The sequence below is a fragment of the Mesocricetus auratus genome, unplaced genomic scaffold, assembly GCF_017639785.1.
Source record: "Mesocricetus auratus isolate SY011 unplaced genomic scaffold, BCM_Maur_2.0 Super-Scaffold_100707, whole genome shotgun sequence".
Lineage (NCBI taxonomy): Eukaryota > Metazoa > Chordata > Mammalia > Rodentia > Cricetidae > Mesocricetus > Mesocricetus auratus.
Window position 1 is genome coordinate 3,129,903 of NW_024429269.1, and position 25,549 is coordinate 3,155,451.

At 41.0% G+C, this 25,549-nt stretch overlaps 2 protein-coding genes across 7 annotated transcripts in view; one reads left to right on the forward strand and one right to left on the reverse strand.

Moving 5' to 3' along the window:
- The window catches only part of Fbxo16 (F-box protein 16), a 54,890-nt gene extending 52,961 nt beyond the window's left edge, over window positions 1-1,929 (reverse strand). Inside the window, exon 1 of one of the 5 annotated variants that reach the window (XM_040740666.1) lies at window positions 1,552-1,929. The gene's annotated coding sequence lies outside the window, so the exon portion shown is untranslated. The remainder of the gene's footprint in view (window positions 1-1,551) is intronic. The other 4 variants (XM_040740665.1, XM_021230217.2, XM_005075254.4 and 1 more) reach the window with 4 other exon arrangements.
- Window positions 1,930-5,600: 3,671 nt separating this feature from the next.
- The window catches only part of Fzd3 (frizzled class receptor 3), a 55,973-nt gene continuing 36,024 nt past the window's right edge, over window positions 5,601-25,549 (forward strand). For both annotated transcript variants that reach the window (XM_013117295.3, XM_005075255.4), the window contains exons 1-2: window positions 5,601-5,728; window positions 14,676-15,182. In XM_013117295.3, coding sequence (XP_012972749.1) covers window positions 14,994-15,182 — 189 coding nt within the window. In that variant the 5' untranslated portion in view covers window positions 5,601-5,728; window positions 14,676-14,993. The remainder of the gene's footprint in view (window positions 5,729-14,675; window positions 15,183-25,549) is intronic.

A 25,549-nucleotide genomic window follows, 5' to 3' on the forward strand; every position in this document is an offset into this window, starting at 1 on the left:
CAGAGCGAGTGCCAGGACAGGCTCCAAAGCTACACAGAGAAACCCTTTCTCAAAAAAACAAAAAAAAATTGTTTTTGACCTTGTCTACCAAGACAAAGCAGACTGTCTCACCCTCTTCCAGAAATAAAAATTGCTGGTACTTTCATATGATTTCTTTTCCTTTTAATGACTGACTGTTGTTACACTTCATGTTCCTTGGGATAGAACTGTAGAAAGAAGGCCCAGAGTCCCTGTCCCCTACATATGACTCCAGGCTCATGTTCAACAGCCACGCAGGAGTCCCAGTGGTCATGCTCTAAGGTCTGGTCTGGCCTTCTGAATCTTCTGAGCCATGGTTCACACTGTCTCCATTATGCAATAACTTTACTAAGGACCCATTCCAGGTAGGCCTCAAACCTGCTTGTGGAGCCAAGGATGCCCTGAAGCTTCCGGTCTCTTGCCTCCACCTCCCAAGTTCTGCATGACAGTGTGCACCACACACATGATTTATGTGGAGATGGACTCAGGCTTCATGTGTGCTAGACAAGCACTCTGCCAATGGAACTATAGTCCCGGTCTGAGATTTGCTTTGTTTTGTTTTTTAATCTTGTTTTCAGGCAGAGTCTCAGTTCCTATCCCTGGTTGACTTGGAACTTGCTATGTAGACCAGGCTGACCTCAAATATACAAATATCTGCCTGCTTCTCCCTCCCCTGTGCTGGGATTAAAGGTCTATGTCACCACACCTAACTCTTTTTATTTTTTAATGTTTGTTTTTAAGGACCAGTCAGTGAAGTCACTTTTCAACTCAAAAACCTTTGAATCCTACTAATGGCTGTGGGATCTCAACTCTTAACATGAAGTCTGGGTCAACTCACTGTAACTGTTTCAACCTCATTCTGTCTTTTCCTGTACTCTGTCCAGACCCACTGACGGTTTGACCACTGTAAGGACTGTGGCACAAAACCCTTCTGACCGCTGTAAGGATGGTAGCATGAAACCCTTTTGGGCTTGTGCGTTCTTGAACACTGCTCATCTTCTTTCCAATCTCAGCGGTCGGTACATAAAAGAAGTTCTATAAGTATTTGTTAGTAGAAATGAAGAATGGGGAGGGGGCAGTGTGAGGATTAAACCTGTGGGATTGCACGCTAAAACTCAGAACATAATGAACCTGGCGCAGCAGAAACGCTCAGGGCTGTCAGGGTTTTATTTGGAGGTTACAGCCAAGACTAGGATTGAGTTTCCCTGCTAACACACAATTCACCCTCAGTACACTGTGATAGCACCAGACACAGGGGCTCTCACACAGTATCAGGAAATAGAGGATGGGTAGGTTTAAATGCGAATTCACCTTACATCCAGCCAGTTAAAAACTAAGTAAACACTGTAATGCATGGTTTTAAAAGCTAATGTTTGACCTGCATGTAATTGTTGGTTGTTAATTTCAGGAGTGTGAAGCAACCACTAAAACTGCAGCAGACTGCAATCCCCAGGAGCCCCGGCAAGGCTTGTGGGAAGCTAGGGAGCTCTCTCAGAACCTCCATCTTTTTCCTGCCCTGCCCACTGTTCTCACCTCAGCAGCTGGCCTCCTTCTTCAAGCCTCAGGCTCTGGGGTTGCCATCGTTGCACTAGGACAGCTTTCTTTGACTCCTCTCAGCCCCACCTCACCGCTTCTAGCAGTCCAATCACCATCTATAAATCCTGTCGCTGGCATCCGGGGTCTCTTAGGCAACAATGTGTGGTCTCTTGATTGGCCAGGGCATCCAAGGAGGGCTGACTCCAAAATAGGGCATGGAGATAAACAGGAGAAAGTGTGGCTGTAGGGTGAGTGGGAGGAGCTGTAACATCTTGATAGAATGCTGGCAGGACGCTGCATTCAATCCTGAAACCAGCAGCCTTGAAAAATCTTCCTTCAAGGCTTGCTATGTTTGTGTTCCAAAACAGCCATTCCCTACGGAGCATGCCCAGTTATGTTGCTCTGGTCATTCGAGAGCTCCGAAATGCAAACTCCATTGTGACAGGTTTTAAGACTGCCCAGAAGGTGGAAGAGGGTTGGAAGGAATAAGAATTTGCAAAGGGCTGGATGCGGGCGGAAAAGCACCTGCAGAGGAAAAGGGAGGTCGTGGAGGAAATGTCCCAAGCTGAGTGACAGATACATCAGGGAACCAGCAGATGGCATGCCGTTGTAAGAATAACTCTGAATTGGGTTTTAAAGTCCAGTCACATTTAATTAGTTAAATGCACTGAACGCCCACCTTTAGTGAGAACTAGAGAATGCAAAGATTAAAAAGAAGGAGGAGGAGGAGGAGGAGGAGGAGGAGCAGGAGAAGAAGCAGGAGAAGAAGCAGGAGCAGGAGCAGAAGGAGGAAGCCGGGCGTGGTGGCTCAAGCCTGCTATCTTAGCACCCATGAGGAGGAGGCAAAGGGATCTGGAGTCCTAGGACAACTTGGGCTATACAGGGAGTTGGAGACCAGCCTGGGCTCCAAAACACTGTCTAAAACACAGGAGAAATCCAAGGAGAGAAACGGCACACAACAAAGTGCAAATAAAGACAGCAAAGCTCAGGGATCTAGTAACTGATAGTGAGTTCTGGAGGATTCCAGGAAGTTCAAAATTCCATGCCCGCAGCCATGGTGCAAAGCAATTTTGATGAGCACCAGCTAACCAAAAATGAACCCAGAACCTAAACCAAAAACAAAAATAGTGAGTTCCACGTTGTCTTTTTGTCTTTCTTGCTAAAATAATGGACCTTCCTAAGACTTGAGCAGTTCTTCGTGTTTCAACATTTTAATTTTAATAGTGTACTTTTCAATTCACATTTATTTATTTATTTATGTGTATCTATGTCTTCGTGTGGGCAAGTGTGTGCCATGTTCAGAGAACAACTTTCAGGACTCTATTTTGTTCATCATGTAGGTTCAGGGCTCAAACTTGGCAGCAAATGCCTTTACCTTCTCAGCCATCATGGCAGCCTACGTTTCATAACTTTTAAATAGTCAACATTTGCATATCTCCAAGTTAAATGAAAAGAGGACAGTGGGTCTCATGGAGGTTAGAGCTTTGCCTAAGTTAACAACGGTTTAGTAAGTGGTCAAGCTGAAATTAGAACCTAGGTTGTCTGGATTCCAACTTAGTGGTTTTTTTTTTCCCAAATGACCAGCTTGTATGTAAATGAATAAACAAAGCCTTTGGGGATGTGAGGGGGTGGCCTGGGGGAGGCAGGTAGAGATGTCATACTAAATTACCATGCATTACCAGTTAACATTTATGGTTTCAAAACGGGTTCATCCAGAAAAGGACCAGTTTTAACAATGCCTAGGTGGCTGAGTCTCTCTGTGAAGTTCCCGATTGTTAAAAGCTTTCTATTAGTGGTTACAACATGGAAGGAAAGGGAGACAGGACAGGGAAAGCATCTGGAGTTATCCCTGTGGGATTTGAATGTTTTTATTCCTGCTAGAGGATCCCTTTCTCTGCCCTTAACTGCACCTTTTGGGTCTCCTGTCCCACAGCTCCTCCATCCAGCTGTTCCCCCAAAGGGGAATGAGTCACCCCATGCCCACTGTGTTCCTTGTGAGTCACCCCATGCCCACTGTGTTTCTAGGGAACATGCACACATAGCCCAGTGTCTGTGATATTTTGACATTACCTCTATGTTGAGCATGTCAAACATAAAGAAAACCTTAGGAACTTTCACAATACCTGTATCTCCACAAAGATGTTTCAAGATGCTACTGTTCTCTCTCTCTCTCTCTCTCTCTCTCTCTCTCTCTCTCTCTCTCTCTCTCTCTCTCTCTCTCTCTCTCTCTGTGTGTGTGTACCAGACATGTAGAAGCTCTTTCTACACACAGATCCCATTGTCTTCCCTATATCTGGAATGCCCTTTGCCACCTTGCTGCAGAATGAGTGTGCAGCCTTGTTTCTTTTTGATATTTTCATTAGATATATGTTAACTCCTATAAGCAACTTATTCTTGCCACTTTTTAAAGATACACCTCCACTTACATATATTGTAGTTTCATTCTCTGTTAAGTATTGCATTTATGGGACTTAATCGTGTTGATGTATTTGTGATTCCTGACACGAGCAGTGGTGTGGCCTGTGCCTGTTTTTACTGGATGTTGCGTCCATTGACTAAGAAAGCTCCTGGTGAGCACATTTCCAGGGCTTTAGCTATGGGGACCTGGCAATACATGAAGCTAGCACCAAGTTTCCCCCATATAACGCCTGCTTCTTTATTCACTCTCATCAAGAGGCACCATTAGCTCCCCCAGGACACCCTGACTTGCCTGGAATGGCCCTAAGAATCAATGTTACTATCCTAAAATGTTACTGCACAAGTAACAATAAGGAAAAAGGAAACTGTTGCTTCTGATTTCATTTATCACGCTGGTTCATCGGGGCTGCCTTTTGATGTGAGACTATATGTCCAAGCACAAGCCTTCTCAATATTCATTACATTATTTGTCTCTGTGTCTCTGTGTCTCTGTCTGTCTGTCTGTCTGTCTGTCTGTCTCTCTCTCTCTCTCTCTCTCTGTGTGTGTGTGTGTGTGTGTGTGTGTGTGTGTGTGTAGGCCAGAGGCTAACCACGGGGTTTTTGAGACTGATCTCTCCCTTGGACTGGGGATTCATGGAATAGGCTAGGCTGAGTGATCAGCTAGACCCAGGAATCTCCCTGTCTCTGCTTCCCCAGCACTGGGATTACAAGTATCTGTTTTGAGGACTGGACTTTTGTGGGTTCTGGGGAATGTAGCTCAGGTTCTTCTGCTTGTACAACAAGCGGTTTGTCAACAGAACCATATCTCTAGCCCATATGTTACCATCTTAACCGTTTATAAACATACAGGTCAGTAGTGTTAAGTACACTAACTTGTAGCAGGATGCTAACAGTCCTGTGAGCTACCAAGAGAACAATAATGCCACAAACTCCAAGTTGGAGACAGACAAAAAGAAAGATAGGTAAAATGCTGTAGAAAAGAGAACAGTTGATTGAATCCCTACTCTTTCATTAAAACGCTTTCACCCAACCTTTCTGAGCGTTCTTCTCCCCTCTTGGGGAAAAATACAATAACACTGTGTTTAGATGACCTCTGAAGAATCTTTCCGCTCTCGAGTCGTGCATGTAGAAAGGGAGAGGGAAGCTTTTTCTAAAGAGAAGATGAGGCATGGCGCCAGTAAACACAAGCTCCATCTGCTTATAGAAAGGACTTGGCGGAGAGGACGCACAGAGTGCACCTGCTTCGCGGGTCAGTGTGCAGTGTTGCAACTGGCCGGGTGTCCCTTGCTACTTGTACACGGTCCTACCCTCCGCCGCGGGCGATCGCTCCCTGACCCCGAGATCCCGAAATTGGCACACTAGCTGTCGGAGCAGGTGTTGGAGGACCCGCACTGAGAGCTTGGCTCAGGAGGGCCTTGCAAGGAGAAGCCGGCACATTTCAGATGAACGCCTCCAGCGCTGGGAACCACTAAGCCGACGCGCCGAAGCTCAAAGGCGTCACAGTCACCTAGGATGCCAAGCAGAGAACAACGAAGCGCGGGTCAGCACCGCACTGCCAGGCGCCGGCTGGGAGACTTGGTGCAGCGCGCATGCGCGGCACGTGCGCGCGCGCACCTTCCTCCCCGGGCCGCGCGCCCCGACGCTCGCGAAGGCTCGGCGCGCCGGCGGTCCTCGGCTGCTCTAGGGACCTGAGGGACGCGCGGCCGCCTGCGGGGCCAGCAGTGCAGCCCGGGAGAGCCCGGAGGCCGCCGGTGAGGTAAGTCCCGCGGCCGACGCTTCCTCCGGAGCTGGGAGGGCGAGAGGGGAGCAGAGCGTGTGGAGAGCGTTGAGGCGCTCGCCCCAGCCCGGCCGCCCCTCGTCAGGCGGCGCTCGCCGCTCGCGTCGCGGCGGAACAAAAGCCCGAGGCCGGCGCTGCTGAGGCGGGCGCGGAGCGGCGGATGGTGAGCGGTCGGGCCCGAGTGGGGTCGGGGTGGGCGGCGCGTAGTTCGGGGCCTCAGCCGTGCCGGGTCGGGGATACCCCGGGAAGGTGGCGGGGCCGGTACGTCCCGCCCGCGCCGGGCAACCTGTGCGAGTGTGGACGCGCCGGGTCCCCGCGCCGGCCGCCTGCGGGGAGCGAGGCCGGCCCGAGCCGGTTTCTGTGCTCGGCGACGCGGGGGCGTGGGCGGGAGGACGATGCGCCAGCCTCCGGCGCCGCCGCTTCCCAGCAGCCCCCGGCCGACCCATGCCACCCACCGCCCGAAAGTTGTCCCCTGCTGCCCATCACTTTGCAAAGTCGGAGGCTCCCTGCTCCGCTCACTCCTCAGCTGCCCCCGTGGTGGGGACTCGGGGTCGGCGCTTTAGCCCTGGGATGCCACGGCTGCATGATGAACAGTTCGTGGCCTTTGGAATAAAGACGCCGAGCTGAGGGTGACGTTAAGGCTGTAAACATCCCATAGGCTTCTTAACATCTTGGTACTCTTGGAGATAGGGGCTTCAAGGGAAAAGGAGAGCTTTTTCATTTTTCTTTTCTCCTCCCTTTTTCTTATCCTTTCCCTTTCCTTCGGTGGGTAGAAAAAGAACAAAAGCGCATGCCATTAATTAGGCAGAGGAGACTTAAAGTTGAAAAAAAATACCACGACTCGAGGAGAGGTCCCGGGTTTTCGCCCAGTGTAAATGAAAAATGGGAATTCTTAGCTCCCTTCTGAATTTCTCAGGCTGCCGAACAGACGCACCAGCTCAAAAATCTCTCCGCAGAAAAGTCTTTTCGGTACATCTGCAGTGTTTGTTGATGGGAATTGGGTTAGTTTGCAGAGCCAGTGTATGAGAGCAGGGAAACAAAGACCCAGCTGGGCTTAAGGATGCTGCCTCCCTCCTCAGCTTTCTTTGGTCCTCGGTGGTGGCATAGTGGGCTAGAAGAGGACAGATAAATCCTGAGTTCTGTATTAAGGAGCGGGTCGTGCATGATGGCTCGTGCCTGTAATTCCAGCAGTCGCGAACTGAAGCAGGAGGATCACCGCAAGCTCTAGGACAGAATAAGGCTACACTGAACCCCCTTTCTCAAAAAGAAAGGTGGGGAGGTCCTCTCGACAACAGTGCTTTCCTTTCCATCTTGACTTTTAAACAAATCTATGTCCCCTGCTCCCTGCGTGAGCTGTGTGAAACCACGCAAAAGGTAAAAAGAATCAGTTAAGGAGCCAATGAAAGAAGTGTAAATATTTGGAAGGATAAAACCGAAGATACCCTATAACCCAGTCGCAGCTCTTACCATGCTTCTCTGTACTTAGTAAAACAATGTGTAGTGTTGCTCCCTGCCCCCAAATGCTTTGAAACTGTTAGGCAAATATGTATATTCTATTTCATCTTTCCTACCCCCGTCTAGTAATAATGTGCATCTCATCTTCTAGAAAGCTAACAAGGTTCCATTAATGAAAGGAAAAGGGACTGTGGCCTCCTCATCTCTTTTATTCTTCCCTCACATTTCTTTGAACTTTATTTTCTGTTTTTGGTATTCAGGTTAATTTTTCTTGGGAGTTTCATGCTTGAGGTATTTGAAGTGGAAATGGTTGGGAGGGATTTAATAGTGAAGTGCACATTCTTTGTATAGTACAGCATGAAACCTTTATCATCTAAGAAGAGTGGGGGGTGGTGTTGCTTACAAAAGATTGTCTGTTCCCCTGCTTTTCCTCTGGGGTTTGGGAATCCATCCAACTTAGGTTTTGTATTAGTTTGCTGCTAAAACTCTGCTATGATTTTGTTCGTAAAACTTTGAAGCTTGAGAGCAGGTGTGGTGGTGGACACCTACAACCCCAGCACTTAGAAAGCAGAGGCAGGAGCATTTCTTGAGTTGGAACCTAGCCTGGTTTACATAGCAAATTCCAGGACAGCCAGGACTACATAGAGAGATATTGCCTCAAACAAACAAGCAAAAACAAAACAAAAACAAAAACAACCCCCCCAATATAGTGATGCCAGGCTTCCGTGGAGTTTATTTTCCTTAGGAGTCAGTAGGCACCAGTTCTCAGCACGTTGTCTTCTTTGACTCAGTAGAGGTTGGGGCAGCTATAGTAAGATTCTGAGGAAAGAAAATGAGAGTTTCCAATGATGATGAAGGCTGGATGTAACAGCTCTTCATTGGCTGGCAGACTTAGCTGCTGTGCAGAAATGGACTTTCTCTCTGCTTTCCAGTTTATCATCCTGGGAACCACTGACTTCGGTGGATCCAGGGAATGCACTGTAAATGAAGCTTTTGAAGACTATAACAGGGTGTGAGCTTAACACATTCCAGTCTCCCACTCATTAAGTTCCAGAATAATACTTTAGTGAAAGCCTATGAAACATACAATCTTGTTAAGGGGAAAACACTGGGACTTGCTGTTTCCTCTCAGAAGTTCAGCATTTTCTGATTAACAGACTTTAATTGGAAAGGGACGCTGGTTGGAATTTCACCTTTACTTATTTTATTTACCTTTTGCTAGAATTTGTCCATCTTCAGGCCTGGGACTACCACTCAGCTGGTAGTACTTGGCTGGTACCTTCAAGACTCTGAGTTCAGTACTGGGGTGGGGAGAGAGAGAAAACAAGCAGATCTGTCTTTGAACTTTCAGTTTTGTTTACAGGTTAGTTTTGAAAGATTGCATCTCTTAGTTCCAGAATTTAGTAATTTGCAAATATGATTGAAATTTGATGCCTACTATTGCTTCTAATTCTGCTTCTAGAAGTACCTTTTGGTTTATTTCTTCAATACCACTCAGCACATTAATAGATTGGGTTACTTGTCGTATCTAGTAGATGACAGAAACTTAAACATTAAAGAGGTGGTGGGCACTGTGGTGCACACCTGTAATCCTAGCACTTGAGAATGAGAGACAGGAAGGTCAGGAGTTGGATGATAACCTTGGCTACATGGGATGCAGTATCCCCCTTTGCCCCAGGGTTAAATTAGATTGATAATAGTCAGAAAGGCCAGAAAATAATAACTCTGGGATTAGTATAAATGTAGGTTCTATGAATTAAATATGATATGTTAACTTTTTTACAATAGCTAAGAGGCAATTTGGTGAGGATGATTTTTTTTAATACTATAAGATATGGAGGGCCGAGGAGGTGGCTTTGTTGCTAACATGTTTACTGTATGTGCATGAGAGCCTGAGTTTGGATTCTCCACACCCAGTTAAAAAGCCCTGTGTGGCAATGGTGCTTGTAACCCATTATTGACCTGAGTGGAAACACAAAGCCCTGGCTTGCAGATCAGCTAATCTAGCCAATTAATTTGTGAACTCCGCGTTCAGTGAGAGACTGTTTCCAAAAAAAAAGAAAAAAAAAGAAAGAAAAGAAAAGAAAAAGGTAGAAAGCAGTTGAGGAAGATATCTGACACATGCAGACACACATATGAACACACACACACACACACACACACACACACACCCCACCCCCAATAAGAAATGGAAAATGAAAGGACAAATACTGAGTGGTCCTTAGGGAAAAGAGAATATGTCATAGGAATATTTTTCTAGAAAGTCAATGCTTTCTTTCAGAGAGACTGACTTAGAGGAACCCATTGCTAATCTTTGGGATGTGTTCTTGAAAAACATGTCTGAAAAATGAGTGTCCTACCTTTCCACTTTGTAGCCAGTGTATTCAGGATTTACAGCTTACAGGTGATATTTCTGAACCTCCTGTTAAGAAAATTAAGCGTAAACTAAGAATGATGAGAGGGACCCTGTCTGTGGACAAAGTGATGGGAAGACATTTCTAGACAATCTTTTGTTGCCATACTTTCTTGAGAAGGCCTGTGGTGCACTTTCTCATGGTAGCTCCTGGGATCAGCTAGCTTTCTACCTAAGTTCTTTGGGCCAGGCTCAGTAGGCAACTTGGGAAGACAGTCTGCCAACATTTGATTTGTCTTTTTCTTCTTGTCCTTCAGGTCATGTGCTCAGCTAAATTTATATTAAGGACTTTTACTTTTTAATCATAAAACTAACAATAATTGGACAATACTAGATACCCAATGATATACATTCATAAAACTGGACATGTATAAATTTCAAGTATTTCCTATGTCCCGCTTAGTACAGGAACTCAAACCAGGGATTCACAAATGCTAGGAAAGCACTTTTCCAAGATGAGTCCCTTAGCCCCCATCTAAAATGGTACCAAGCACTTAGAATTTTCCAAATATTTTATATTGCTCTGTGGAGAGGTGAAAGTGCCTCTTTCCTCACAGATAGTACATGAACTGTCATAGCATTCATTTTTGCTTGGACCCTGGTGCCCAAAACTGCTTACTCCTTCTGTTAGTTAGCTCAATAGACTCCTTATTCTGTTGTAATCCTACAGATCCATGCCAAAAAAAAGGATAATAATAAAAACAATGCTTCAAACAACTGTAAACCTTTATTTAATGGGTTGCTATGTTTTGTAAAGCTTAGAGCTTTTCCATAGACTAGCCTACCTTGAGAAAAGTGGCACATTCTCGTGATTCTGATTAGAAACACCTATTTCAGAAGCTATGGAGGTGGCTCAGTTGGTAAAGTGCTTACCATACACGTTTGAGGCCTGATGCCTGGTGCATCTGTGTAATCCCAGCCCCAGAGACAGACTGGCTCTCTAGACAGCTTAACTGAATCAGAGAGCCCTTGGTGAGAGACCTGCTTGTCTCACAAAAACATGTGGACACTTCTGAGCAAGATACTGGAGATTGATCTCTAGCCACCACATGCATGCTTGCGTGCATGTACACAGGTGTAGGTGATTGATCCTCCGAGAGTGGTGTGGAGTGTGTACAAGTGTATGCAAGGTGCTGCAAAGTACACACAACATTTTGATTGAGCTGACAGGTAACCTCAGTTATTTTAGTGTTAAAAACTCAAGTTTTGTTTAGGGGTGTGTGTGTGTGTGTGTGTATGCCCGCTCATGCTACAACATGCATGGGGAGATCAGAGGATAACTTGGGAGTTAGTTCTCTCTGTCATATAGATTCTGGGGATTGAATTCCTGTCAACCGGGCCTAGTGGCAAGTGCTTTTACCTGATGAGCTATCTGGCCAACCTGAAAAATCTATTTGAATCATACTAAATTATCACTTCTTTGCTTTTCCTACTACCCGCAATAATACAAGTAGTAGATCCCTTGGCTTGTTGCTTTAATTACCAGCCAATACACTGTTCAAGTAGCATTTGTTCTTGTCTGCCAGTCAGCACACATTAATAGATTTGAGGAGTTACTTATGTACAAAATAATGCAAAATCAGGTCTTTCATGAAATTCATAGAGCACTTTTATTATTTTTAAATATGCCCCTCCCCCTCTAAGATGCTCTTAACCATGTAACCCAGACTATTCTCCATTTAAAATCCTTTTGCTGAGTTCTAGGATTATAGGTGTGTACCACCACATCTAGCTGAAATAACTGTGGAGTTTTTTGTTGTTGTTTTGCATGTATGCTTTTCTGATAGAAGTGAGTTATGTATGCATACTGATTTTTAAAAATCTTTGTATTAAGTTGTATGTGGTGCTATAAGCCTTTAATTCCAGGCCATGGGTGGATTTCTGTGAGTTCAAGGCTAGCTAGGGTTACATTGTGTGTATATGTGTGTGTAAATGTAAAAGTACTCATGTGTGGCAGTCAGGACAGCTTTTGATGCCAATGTTTCCCTTCCATTGTTTAAAACAGTCATTTGCTTACTGCTGTATATGCCAGGCTAGCTGCCTCTCAGCCTTTCCAGGTAGGGTTCTCCTGTATATGCCTCCTATCTTTCCTGTAGGAATGCTGCTATCGGATGTGGCTTTATGTGGGTTCTGGAAATTTAAACTCAGATCTTCATGCTTACAACACAAGCACTTTACATACTGAACCATTTTCCCAGTTGTAATTGTTTAGCTTATCATTGTTATGTTCTTATGTCAGTAAATGCAATTCAGGCTCATCTTTTGGGGGGGAGGGGCAGTGTTGGAGATTGAACACAGGATGTTGTGCATGCTGTATACATGACCAATGTGGTGTGCTCTAAGTCATGCTCATCATTTTTAGTGTCTGGGTACTAATCCATCATATGTTTACGCTGCATTATTTATCAAAACACCTACTGGTAATGTTTTAGGTTACTTTCAGTTTTTAAAATTGTTATAAATTAACCTATGCTAATATTTCAGTTGTATACCATATGCACTGGTATGCTTCTGGAATAAATTATGAATAGGTTTGCTGAATCAAATTATGTATGCAACTGAGGGCTTTTGGTATAAATAGCCATTAAAATGACTTACTTATTTTTATTTTATGTGTATGGGTGTTTTGCCTATATGTATGTGTACCATGTACCTGTAGCCCCTTCAGAAACCAGAAGAGGATGTTAAATCCCCTGGAACTGAAGTTACAAATCGTTGTGAGTCACCTACAGGTGCTGGGTATTGAACGAAGTCCTCTGGAAGAACAGCATGTGCTTTTAGCCACTGAGCCATCTCTCCAGCCCCATAAGTAGCCATTTAAAAAAAAAGTATCAACTATTTACATCCTTATCCAAAGTATTTCAAGATGTTGAAAATAATATTTCCCTATAATCCATGCCATACATTGTTATTTTTGTACATCTGATTGGCAAAAGTGTTATGTTTGTCTTTTTTATTTGCATTTTTAAGTGAAACTAAACATCACGCCATGTGTTTATTGGCCTTTTGTATTTCTTTTGTTCTTTGGAATGTTTTCTATTACTCTTTTTTTAAAATATTGCTTTTGTGTATGAGTGATCACCTGCGTGTATGTCTGTGTGCCATGTGTATGCCTGGTACTTTCACAAGAGGACATTGGATCCCGTGGGACTAGGGTTATGGATAGTTGTGAACTACCATGCGGGTGTTGGGAACCAAAACTGAGTCACTTTCCATTTCTTCTTCTTCTTCTTTATATCTACCTAATAATTTCATGTAGATTATTATATATAAACATGCTTTTTCTTTTAATTCTTCCGTTTTAGCATAGCATTTCTCAAGACCTGACTTACAGGACACTTGTAACTATGGGTACTCCTTAGGAAGTAGTCCTTAGGCAATGTGTCTGTCTTCAGAGGATTTATGTAGTTCAGTGGAAGTGGTAATTTGGAATCATCACCAGCCCTACTCAACCTGTCTATACACCAGGCTGTATGGTGACCTTTTTGTTGTTCACTTACTTGAGATTCCAGCGCAATATATGTGACCTTAAATTTTTATGCTATCTAAAATGATGTAACATTGGCAAAACTGGCTGGGGATACTTTTAGAACCATCTATTTTTAGTTCAGTATGGTTGATAGAGTCTTGTCAACTGCAATTCAGTGCCCAAAGCACCTAATGCTTGATGCTACTTTTTTGCATAGATTACCTCATAATTTACTCATAGATTTCCATGTTTGAGAAGTGATGTTCAAATCATTTTGAGGAGGAAAGTGTGGGTTAAGTTGAAGACGGAGTTTCTGTTGTGCTTCTCTTCTCCCAGAGCTGCGCTTACCACCTCAACTCTGTTCTATGCTGCCATCAAGCAGCTTATAGCACACTGCCCATAAACCGTTTTTGTCTATATGAGTAAAAGCTAAATCTGCCATGCAGCATGCTCTGCAGCTTGGAGACGCAGCCTCTGTGTACCACAGCAGAATCCGCCATGCTTTGTTCAAACCTGAATGCCACAGCCTCTTTGCATTATGGCCTGCATGCGACTGTGAGACTAGGAAGACCAGTACAGTTCCGTTTCTGTGCATTCAGAACCCTTTTTAAGCTTTCGTCAGGTTCTTGCCTCATATTGGGGGCACCATTTGAAGACAGAGTTTCTGTTCTGCCTGGTCCCGCAGCCATTTAGTCCCAAATAAACACTCTGAAGCTTATTTTAATTATAAACTCTTTGGCCAATGGGCTCATGTTTCATATTGGCTATCTCTCTCTTAATTATTAACCCATTTCTATTTATCTAAGTATCTCCACATAGTCTTGGCATACCGGAGAATGCCCAGGTGTCCTATCTTCCTGGTAGCTACATGGTGTCTCCTTGTCAACTCTTTTCTTCTTCTTCTTGTTCTTCTTGTTCTTCTTCTTGTTCTTCTTCTTCTTCTTCTTCTTCTTCTTCTTCTTCTTCTTCTTCTTCTTCTTCTTCTTCTTCTTCCTTCTTCCTTCTTCCTTCTTCTTCCTTCTTCCCAGCATTCTCCTAGTCTGGTAGCCCCGCCTATACTTCCTGCCTAGCCACTGGCCAATCAGCATTTATTAATCAACTAATAAGGAACATATATTCACAGCATACAAAAGGACATTCCCCCCATCATCAAATGACAGTGTTTGCAATGTTGACTTAATAAGAGGTTTAATATCTTCCCAGGCCTTTCACAGTTACTCTCTACCAAGTCAGTTAATATAAAAGTGTACTGCTAACAAAACACATATAATAAATTTGTAATTCCATAATCTAGTTTACAACAAATATCATCTGAACACAGTTTGGAGCAAAGGGAAAATTATTCAAAGTGGATCGTTTATATCTTGTGATGGAATTCTCCACCATGTGTTAGATATGCAACTTAGGGTATAAAATTAGCCTTTAAATATTATTTAAGAACTATTTTTAGTGTGTATGAATATATCATATGATAAAATAGAAAAACTATTACTTTCTGAATACCCCTGTATTATCTCATCAAATATTTTAATGTCAAGTCTGCAATATTTTGAGAAATGATTAACTTTTCCATTTTCAATACTTTTCAGATATTTCAACAAGGAAGAAATAACTCTCCTCCTAAGATGGAATCTGTGATTTGGGAATGTGGTTGATCAACTTGATATGCTGGCCAGATGTGCCCTGTGTAATAAAATGAAAAGAAGATACAAGATGATGTCATTTTCCAATATTGTGAAACCAAAAACAAATGCCTTTTGTGAGACCAGGTTAACAAACCTCTGACAGTACAAGGAGTTTCTAACTGTTTGAAGAACCTAACAGATACAGAAGGGTGCTTTCAAGCTGAGACCTGCAGGCATATACTGGTAGATCTGATCATCAAGTCTCATTCAGATCCAGGGAGAATGGCTATGAGTTGGACTGTCTTTTATCTTTGGCTCTTGACTGTGTTTGTGAGGCGTATAGGTGGGCACAGTTTATTTTCTTGTGAACCTATTACCTTGAGGATGTGCCAAGATTTGCCTTATAATACTACCTTCATGCCTAATCTTCTGAACCATTATGACCAACAGACAGCAGCTTTAGCAATGGAGGTAAGACCTGAGCTACCATTTGACATTCCAGAAAGTAACCTACAGTGCCTTGATGACTCACCTAATGTGTCTGATACAAATGATAAGAAAATATTGCTGCTTTTTACTATATCTTATACGTTTGGAAATTTTACATAATTTGGCTCATGCTATAATAGATTGAAGAATTTGTGTTTGGAGAAATTCTGCTCTGAATTTATTTTGAGACATTTTTTAATATTTATTTTTATTTTATATACATTGGTGTTTTGCCACAGGTGTTGGGTCCCCTAGATCTGGAGTTACAGACAGTTGTGAGCTGCTATGTGGGTGCTGGGAATTGAACCCAGGTCCTCTGGAAAACCAGTCAGTGCTCTTAACCACTGAGCCATCTCTCCAGCCCCTTGAGACATGTTTTACAAAGAAATTTGTTATACTGTTAACATATGTGATCATACTTCCTCAGAGATTACATCAATCTTTTTTGTTTTGTTTTTTTGTTTTTTGTTTTACGAGACAAGGTTTCTCTATATTGTTTTGGAGGCTGTCGGTCCAGCCCGGCCTCGAACTCACAGAGATCCACCTGCCTCTGCCTCCGGAATGCTGGGATTAAAGGTGTGTGCCACCACCACCGGCTTTTTTTTTGGTTGGGGAGACCATGGCAACTCTTATAAAGGGAAACATCTAATTGGGGCTAGCTTACAGTTTCAGAGGTTTAATCCATTATCATGGTGAGAAGTGTGTCAGGTATGTTACAATTTTCTGAATATTTGATGATGTTATAGAGATTGAACAAAACATTTTCTCCTCTTTCTATGACTATGCAAGGTTTGACTAATAAAGAGGAAGATTTTTCTTAGACCATCACACTAGGATATATGAAAGGAGGTATTGTCTGCCAGAAGTAGGTTGACTCCTAGCATAATAGTTGTAGTAGTTTTGCTATGTACTAAAGACTGAATTAAAAATACCCTCATATCTAGTATCACTGTAAAGTCACAACTTCTTTGGAAGCAAGAAAGACGCCATAAAGTTGCTTGTACTTAGGTTCTGTCATGCAGTAGGTGTAAGACTTTGGACAGATTGCCTAACATTCCCTCCTACATCTTGTTTTCTTATTTAAGGCAACAATAATGAAAAAAAACTAGATGTGCTTGTTAGGATTAAATGGGAGATTTGTAAATAGGTGCACAATGCTTGGTCTACAGATTTAATTCTGTTTCAGATTCTGTTTCTAAATTGTCTAGAGAGAATCACTAGGAAAGTGATGGACTTGGCCCCAGGTGAACTTTCATCATTCCTCACATGTTCATGGAACATTCAGAATGATGACATGGTAGGCATTCTCTGCCTTTTCTAATATGTCCATGTAATGCATATAGTTTGTCAGTGGGGTTGCCTCTTAGAATTTCTGACAGCCTGGAAGAATCCATAAGTGGGAAGTAGTTTTGAGGAGAAAGCTTCAGAGATTTGACTGAACCCTGAGGAAGTTGTTTGCTGCATGGTTGTCATAGCAGAACAGAGATGCCACTGACAGAGTCATCAGACACAGTTTGAAAGTGTGAAATTCATACTCATAGCCATCTCTCAGCTCAGTAACTCTGTGTTTAAAAATAATTTTCTAGCAGCTTAAGACCCTGGCTTGATCCCCAGCACTTGAAAAAATTATTTTTTAAACATAGAATTACTGAGCTGAGAGACGGCTGCTAGAAAAATGTTGCAACAAACCATTTAATGTTTTGAGGAACTGCTGTACTGCTTTCTGTAGTGGCCACACTTGTTTTCAGATTTAAGGTAACACACAAGGATTCCTAATTTCTCTCCTTGCTTATCAGCACTTGCCAACTTCCCTTCTCCTCTTTAAAAATTTTATAATAGCTATCCTGCTGTAACGGATATTGTGTCCTAGGTTTTTAGAGCTATATTGGGTTAGATAGTTAGCATTTCTTCACTCAGTACTTACTAATGAACATTTGGGATTTTTCCTGTCTTTTGCTCTTATAAAAAGTGCCACACATGTGTTTTCATACTTTTACTAATATATTTTCAAATGAAATTCAAGTGTTCAAATTACTGAAAATGTTTTCATTGATACTTTTAAACTCAATAGAAGTAGTACCATACTTTTTGTTCCCCTTAACAATGCATGAGAGAACCTCTTTCCCAGTATTAGCAGTAGAATCTGCTCTTTGTCTCTGTATTAGACTGTCACTGACAGAATACCTTCAGAAATAACATAAGGGTGAAAAGATTGACATTTCAGGGACTTTGACTTCAACTTGGGAAAAGGCATAGCAGAGTGGCTCAGTTTGTAAATTCATCGCAGGTGTTTGTGGCCCTGCTGCTTACATTGCAGTGGATCCAAAATCAGAGACCATGCCAAAGCCAGCAGCTGAGTTTAACCCTGAAATGCACTATGTCCACCAGGTAGGCCCCACCCTCCTACAGGTTTTATAGCCTTCCAAAAGAATGATTTCTGCTGGGACCAACTGTATAAAACAGAAGCCTCTAGGGACATTCAGATTCAAGCCATAGTTGTATTAAACCAATGTGGCAGCTGGAAAATAGCATCTCATTGACCTTTAGCACCTACTTTACAGAGACAGAATGCATCATATGTGAAGGCAGTAAAATGAGGATTAATTACACTGTTGTAATGAAGAGGTAAGAGTAAGGAAATTGGAGGTACAGTAATTTAAGCCCACATTTTACTATTTATAAACAGTATAGCTGGGACACAGTGTCTTACTGTACCATCAGAATGGAAGTGGTTATAAAGATAAAAAATACGAAAACTACTACTTTTCTAAAATAGCAGCGCCAGTCCTTGCCTGTTTGAAGCCTAATAGACATTTGTAAATGGCTCCTACTCTAGACTAGTCTCAATGGTCTGCAGAAGCCTTTCTTCACAGTTTCACAGAACTTTGTACATTCCTTGACCTTATCAACTCATTGCAAATGCCACATTTGCCTGGAAGGCTCTGCCAATATTTGGGTGATACCTTGCTTTATTCTCAAGGCCTGACTTGGGTCTGATTTCCTTGTGGAATCTAGGATGACCAAAGTTAGCTCCTCTTACCTCCATACTTAGCAATATGCTTTGTTTACCACTGTGCAGTGTGTATGTTATTTTGTTACAATGATTGTTTTTGTTGTTGTTTTTTTTGCCTCCTTTGCATTACTCATTTGGAAGCTTATCCTTAACCACCTTTGTATGCCTAGTACTTAACATAGAGCCTCATATACAATAACTAATAAATGTTTGTGTTAAATTGTAAATTCTTTAGCAATGGCAGTAATCACAATTATGTTTTGCTGCTATACCTAAACTCTTACTATCCTGGGATTGAAAATAGTTTGGTGGGATAGTGATGATGATCACAGTTCCAAAGCTACCACCTGCCTATGAACACTAGTGTAATACTTCTTTTTCTTTTTTGGTTGTTGCTCAAAGTGATTTGAAGCTTTTCACTTTATGTATTTGTATTTTATAAATAATGTAATTAACAAAAGAATGAAGCAACATAACTTTCCTTTCTCTAGGATCTTGTGTTGTTTCTGCTTAAGTCTTCCTTTGCTTGTCCAAATTCTGTTGTCCTTGATCTATTGTTAAGTTAAAAAAAAAGTGCAGGAGGGTATGTGGTTTAACCAAAACATGTGATGCTGTGCAAGCTAGTTTTATGTCAGCTGAGAAGAGGGAACCTCGATTGAGGAAAATGCCTCCATAAGATCAAGCTGTAGGCAAGCCTATAGAGCATTTTCTTAATGAATGATTGATGGGAGAGTGCCCTGCTCCTTGTGGATGTGTCTACTCCTGGGCTGTGGTCCTGGGTTCTGTAAGAAAGAAGGTTGAGCAAGCCATGAGGAACAAGCCAGTAAACAGCACCCACACCTCCATGGCTTCTGCATCTGCTCCTGTCTTGTTTGGGTTCCTGTCTTGACTTCCATCAATGATGAACAATGATATGAAAGTGTAAGCTAAATAAACCCTTTCCAAAATGGTGTTTTGATGTGAAGTGTTATTTCAGTTGTAGAAGGCACCCTGTAAGAAAGGTTGATTCCCCCAAGTTGCTGTGGTCATGGTGTTTCATTGCAGCAGTAGTAACCCTAACTAGAACAGAGACTAATACAAGAATCTTCTAAATTAAAAAACAGAAGTGCTTTTTCTTCCAGTCTCTTTGGCCCTGGTGGAAGAATCAAGATGATGAAAGGAGCATCATCCCTTGGAAAGTGTCTCCATAAGATGCACATGTGCCACTGCTGTGGCTCCAAGCCCTGCCACCTTCAGAAGTAGAACCTGTAGCAAATGTGGCTACACTTCCAAGCTATAGAGAAAGTGTAACTAGAGTGCCAAGGCTAAACTAGGAAACACTACTGGGCCTGGGTGGATAAGGCACCTAAAATTGTCTATTGTAGATTGAGACATGGATTCTGTGAGGGAAGCATTAAGTTCATCTTGAAGATTTCAATTAGTCATAAATGTTCTGGTTTCAAAAACAACAACAAAAAGCACTCTATATACAGATAGTATAGAATTATTTGCAGTTATTTCTGATTTTAGGAACAAAAATAACAGCTTCTGAAATTTTGAATGTACCCCAGTGTAACAATACTGACTCACCTTTACAGATAGACCTTTTAGAAAATAAAATTTCTTTTGAGTTCATGGGTTTTTTGTTTTTGCTTGTTTGTTTGTTTGTTTGTTTTCCAAGCCATGGGTTCTCTGTCCTGGAACTCTCTGTAGATCAAACTGGCCTCCAACTCACAGAGATCCACCTGCCTTTGCCTCAGGATTAAAGGTGTACACCATCACTGCCCAGCCAGGTTCATGTTTTTAATCTCTAAAATACACTAATTGTCCACCATATTTATTTTCCTTATTATCTTTTGTTTAGGCTAATGTTTATAAGGTGATTTTTTTCCTCTAAAGAAACAACAATGTAGTGAAATGACCTTTTATTATCACATTGACCTATATCCCCAGCCATGATAGGTGTGGCTTTAGTAAAAACTAGTATTGTGACTAGGATAAACCAAACAATTAAGAAACTTCTAAATTAAAACAGCTATACACACAGGTAGGAGAGTTATTTACAGTTATTTTTGTAAATAACTTTTTAGAAATTTTGAATTGGTTTTCTTATGATAAATTACATTAAAGAAATCCCTTGTAATTCTTTAAGTCAGATTATTAAATGTAATAGAATTGGACTTGTAAAGTATTATTTTTTAAGTATGTCATAATCCAGAACTCTCTACACTAGTGGAAATATTAAATGCTTACTCACTAAAGAAGAGTCAACTCTATGCACTGTTTCAGGAACTCTACTTTGACTTATGAAAGTAGATAGATTGTGATAATGCTGACCCTAGCTGTTAGCTGTGTAGACTACCATGGTACATTTGTTTCTAAGGTTTGAAAAGAGTTGTTACTGAATTAAATGTGTTTTTTTAGAAACCTAGAAGCTTTTTTGTTTGGTTTATTGTTTTCAAGGCAAAAAATAATTCTTAAAAGTTTTAGACCTTGTATATTCAGAAACTATTGTCTAGAAAGAGAGGTTGGGTTTTGGGTTTTGTTTTACTTTTTTTAGAGTCTTTTATAGTTCTACTTACATAAAATTATTTTTTATAAGTTGTTTGGAATAACTTCTTATTCCAGTTAGATCTAAAGTAGCTATGAATAGCAGTTTTGAATTCTCAAGGCTGTTCCACATTGGTTCACATTTAGTGAATTTAATCATGCTATTCCCAAACCCAGTACAACACAGTTTCTATGGTTACCAGGCTCTTTGTACAGTGACAAAGATTGGAATTCTGATTCTCCTGAGTCAGATTTTGGCCTTTGACACTGTCCCCTTTTCACACCCTTGCTAAGCTTGGACTGTTGCTATGCTTGAAGGCTTGTCAGTTAGCAAGTTGCTATGGTAACGAATGGAAATTTGAGAGAAGAAAGAATAGGAGCACAAAGGCTTGGTTGATTTGAATTTAAACAAAGAATGTAAGGTTCCATGTAGTGCACCTTTGTTGTAGAAATCAGAAATCTAGTTTTAGAAAGTTACTTTCCAGTTTGTAAACTTCCTATACTCTAGTCTTGATTTAGGGAATGAAAACATCACAGCTTTGAGAAACACTGAAGAGTCATTTAGAATTCAGTCAGCCAAGTTCCTTTCTCAATTTCATAGCTTGTGAGTGCTGTTCACTCTGTTATATATGTGTTCTCAACTAGTGTCTAGGCTATATCATTTAATTTTTATTTTGGTGAGGTTAAAAATGTTAAGGTTAAGAAAAAGGTGGTTTGCTCATTTAAAAAACGTCAATACTTTGTTTATGTAACAACTGCTTTATTGAGTTGTACCATATATAACAGACTATACTCATTTGAAGTGTTACCTTCGATGAGTTTTAATAATTCCTGTGACATCATCATCATCAAAGTGTAGAACAGTTCTGTCACTCAAGCCTTACAGCCCTTTGTGGTCACCCCTATGCTTATGCTTCCAGCCGTTGCAGATGTGCTCTCTGTGCTTGTGGATTAGTGTGCATTCTAATGTTTATGGACTTGGGCTCATACAGCATCTACCTTTTTACATTTTATTTTTATTTTTAGTTATGTGTATGTGTGCATCTGATTTGGGTTTATGAACATGAGCACAGTGCCCATGGAAGCAAGAAGTGAGCATTAGATCACTTGGTGCTGGTTTAAAGGCAGCAGTGAGCCACCTGATGTGGGTGATAGAAACTGAACTCTACCCTCTGCAGTAGTAAGGAGATTGTACTCTTACCTGCTGAGCCATTGCTCCAGGCACACAGTATCTACTTTTTATATCTGGTTTCTTTCACTTAGCATCACAGTTTTGATGTTACCTGCTTTGTTTGGCATTTTAAAAGTATTCCAGTTGAGTTCTCCATTTGACAGTTGAGAACAGGGAACCCAATCAGCCTGCTACAGACCCACTATAGTTGAAAGTAATCCATATCTTATTTATACATATTATTTATTAGTTATGTTCTGTATGTGAGGGGGAAACTAAAGCATAGAGGTTAAGTGAAACAAATTGGTTAAGTACAAGGGATCTGGGTAAAAATGTTAAGTTTTGACTAAACTTAGTTGTATTCATGTTAATAGTTGTATGACCTTCGACAAGTTTGTTTACTGTGTGGAATTGTGTGATTGAAATGAAATAATGTATGTGAGGCACTTTGAACAATTCGTATCATACTGTGCTAATGTCAGATAAACTCTAGTTCAAGGTATTTGTAATTCAAGTGCAAATACACAAAATATTAAAATACAGTTAACTTATAGTAATCACAGTTGGAGAGTTTGATGACATATATACAAAGATATCCCATCATGTGATTATTTTAAATTTTGCTTATTACCATCATACATGTGCATGTTTGTCATGTATGTGTGTATATATATATATGTATATATATATCAGTATGTGAATGTAATTCCTTACCTTTTTTTTTTTTTTCAGACAGCATCATACCATGTAGTCCTGGCTGACCTGGGCTTTGCTATATAGACTATTCTAGCCTGACACAGAGATCTGCATGCCTCTGCCTCCCAAGTGCTATTAACTTTGCTTTTAGTTTTAAATAATTATAGGCTCTTAGAGGTTGCCAAAACAGTACACAGAGACTACGTATATCCCTTTTTCTATTTTCTATTTTCTAAAATTAGGATACCTAGGTAACATTGAAAGATGTATGCATTTTTCCAGGTCTTTGCTATTACAAATTAAAACTCACGTAAACATTGGTGACAAGCTCTTGGGTTGACATAACCTTTCCTTTCTCTGGGGTTGGGTTTTAAGAAACCATAGTGGTTGTAAACCCGTTTTATATTCCTACCTGCAGGACATAGTCAAATCTATGTTCTTGCCATTATTTGGCATTACCACTGTCTTTGTCTTTAGCAGTGCAGGTATATATGAAGCACTATTCCATGTGCATTTTACTTGTTGAAATAACTGTTTAAACTTTATGCTTGTTTTCTGATTGTATTTTTCCACTTCGTTAGAAAAGGTTTAAATTAGCTGTAACCTGTTTCATTGTTTTTGCTGAACCTCCTCTTCTACTCCCTCCCCATGTCCTTCTACCCCTCCCCCAGTATTCACCTTCCCACTTTAATGATTCATGTATTCTATTACTTCCACCCTCTCCTTATTTTTTCCTTCTCATGGTTCCCTTATATTTTACTTTGGAGTCTTGAGTTAAACTTTTACTTATTATTATTAATGTGTGTGGAAGGGGCGTGCCACAGCATGATTGTGAAGACCAAAGAACTATATTCAGGAGTCAGTTCTTCATGTGTTCAGCAAGTGCCTTTATATGTTCAGCTATCTTGCTAGCCCCTGAGTTATTTATGTATTCTGAATACAAATCCCTTCTAACTATAATTCTAGCACCTGGGAGGCTGAGGTTGGATTATGTTCTGGCCAGCTTGGGCTATGTGGTAAGATCCTATCTTAAAATACCTAACCCAACTAAAACAAAACAGAAAAAATCTTTTGTAGGTAGAAGATATACAACAGTGCATCCTAGTTTGAAAGTCTCATCTTTTTAGCAGAGTCTTTAGGAGAACAGGAATTTTCTATTAGTCTTTGGTTGTGACACTAGCATTTAATGGCTGAGCCTTCTCTCCACGTAAGGATGAGTTCTGTTTTTAACAACCCCCCATACACACGTTGGGGTGTTTTGAGTTTTCATTTATAAGAATGTATCATCTTATGCTAGTTCTGAAAAATATATATTATTTTCTCTGTTTCTCTCTCCCTTGCCTTTCCTCTTTCCCTTGTCTTAACATTATAAGGTTATGCTCTTAACATTGGCTCAGTCTATATATAGACCTTGTCATTTTCCACCAGCTTTTTTTTTAATGTGTGTGTGCAGGTACATATGTTGTTCTCTCTCTCTCTCTCTCTCTCTCTCTCTCTCTCTCTCTCTCTCTCTCTCTCTCTCTCTCTCTCTGTCTCTGTGTCTTTCTGTCTCTCTCTCTTCCTCTCTCCCTCCCCCCCTTTTACGTTTTCATTTTTCTGAGTTCCTCAGCACCAGCACAGGTGGCTTGATTCTCAGCCTTTTGCCTTACTTCCATATTCAGCCAGTGCCTGCATGGGAACCTGGCTGCCCTCTTAAGCCACATGGCTGCACCCCCTGCTCTTTGAGCTCATGGTACTCAGTATGTTTCCATGAATAGTCCTTCAACTTAAGTGGGTAACTTAAAACTTTCTCTTTTACCTGGGTGGACAGTGGTGGCACATGCCTTTAATCCCAGCACTCAGGAGGCAGAGGCAGGCAGATTTCTGTGAGTTTGAGGTCAGCCTGGTCTACAAAGCTACACAGAGAAACTGTGTCTCAAAATCTAAAAAAAAGAAAACAAAAACAAAAATACTTTCTCTTTTAAGTTTTTCATGGATGCTGTCATAGTTGGAAGTGATTTGTGATTGTTATACATTAGTTAGTTTCTTTGGCATTGATTTAACTGACTCAGCTTTCTGATTATACTATATTTAGCAATAATTATTCTTACTCAGTAGATAAGCCAGTGGTGAGAGTATAACTAGTTCACAATCAGCTGAGCTCAGTTTATTTTACAAACAACTAGAAAAATATTTAGTAGTCAGAAACCCAGGAATACTCTTGGGGATATTTAATCTATTCCTCTGGTTACAGTAGGTATCTTAGCCTAGTTTTATGTTTGGGACCACAAGTTTTCTTTTCATTAACTTAGTATCAAATTACAGCATTTGCTGTATTTACAACATTTTATTTCAGTCTAAAAAATCGTGTAGATGTTTGGTTTTTTTTTAACGTTTTTAAAAAAAATAATTGATCAACAAAAGGTGAGAGACCATTTCTTAACTGGAACACTTTTTACTGTGTATAACTATGGAGAGGTCTCTTTCCATTTCCATCCTTTACAGTGTAACTACCTATCTTCTCCCTTCTATTCTTTCCAGAACCCCTTGCTGCTGCTAATTTGCTCTTTTTGATAGGTGTTAATTGAAGAAAATGTAGAAATTGAAATACATAAAAGGAAATTAAAACCCTTACAGTCCCATTGCCAAATAATAAAACTAATCATTGCTGAGCTTTAGTGCATATCTTGTATAGTTTTTTCTTTTTTATATTAAGTGGATTGTTTTATTAGTAATTCCTAGCCTGCTTCTTCACTAATAGTACCTGTAACACTTAAATATGTACAAGGATTTATCAATTTTGTCATAGTCCTTGGATTTAACCAAATTAGACTCTTGAGAAATAGATTGGGGAACATTTTATTTAAAAATCTTAGAAATATTTGTCGTGGGGCTGGAGAGATGGCTCAGAGGTTAAGAGCACCGACTGCTCTTCCAGAGGTCCTGAGTTCAGTTCCCAGC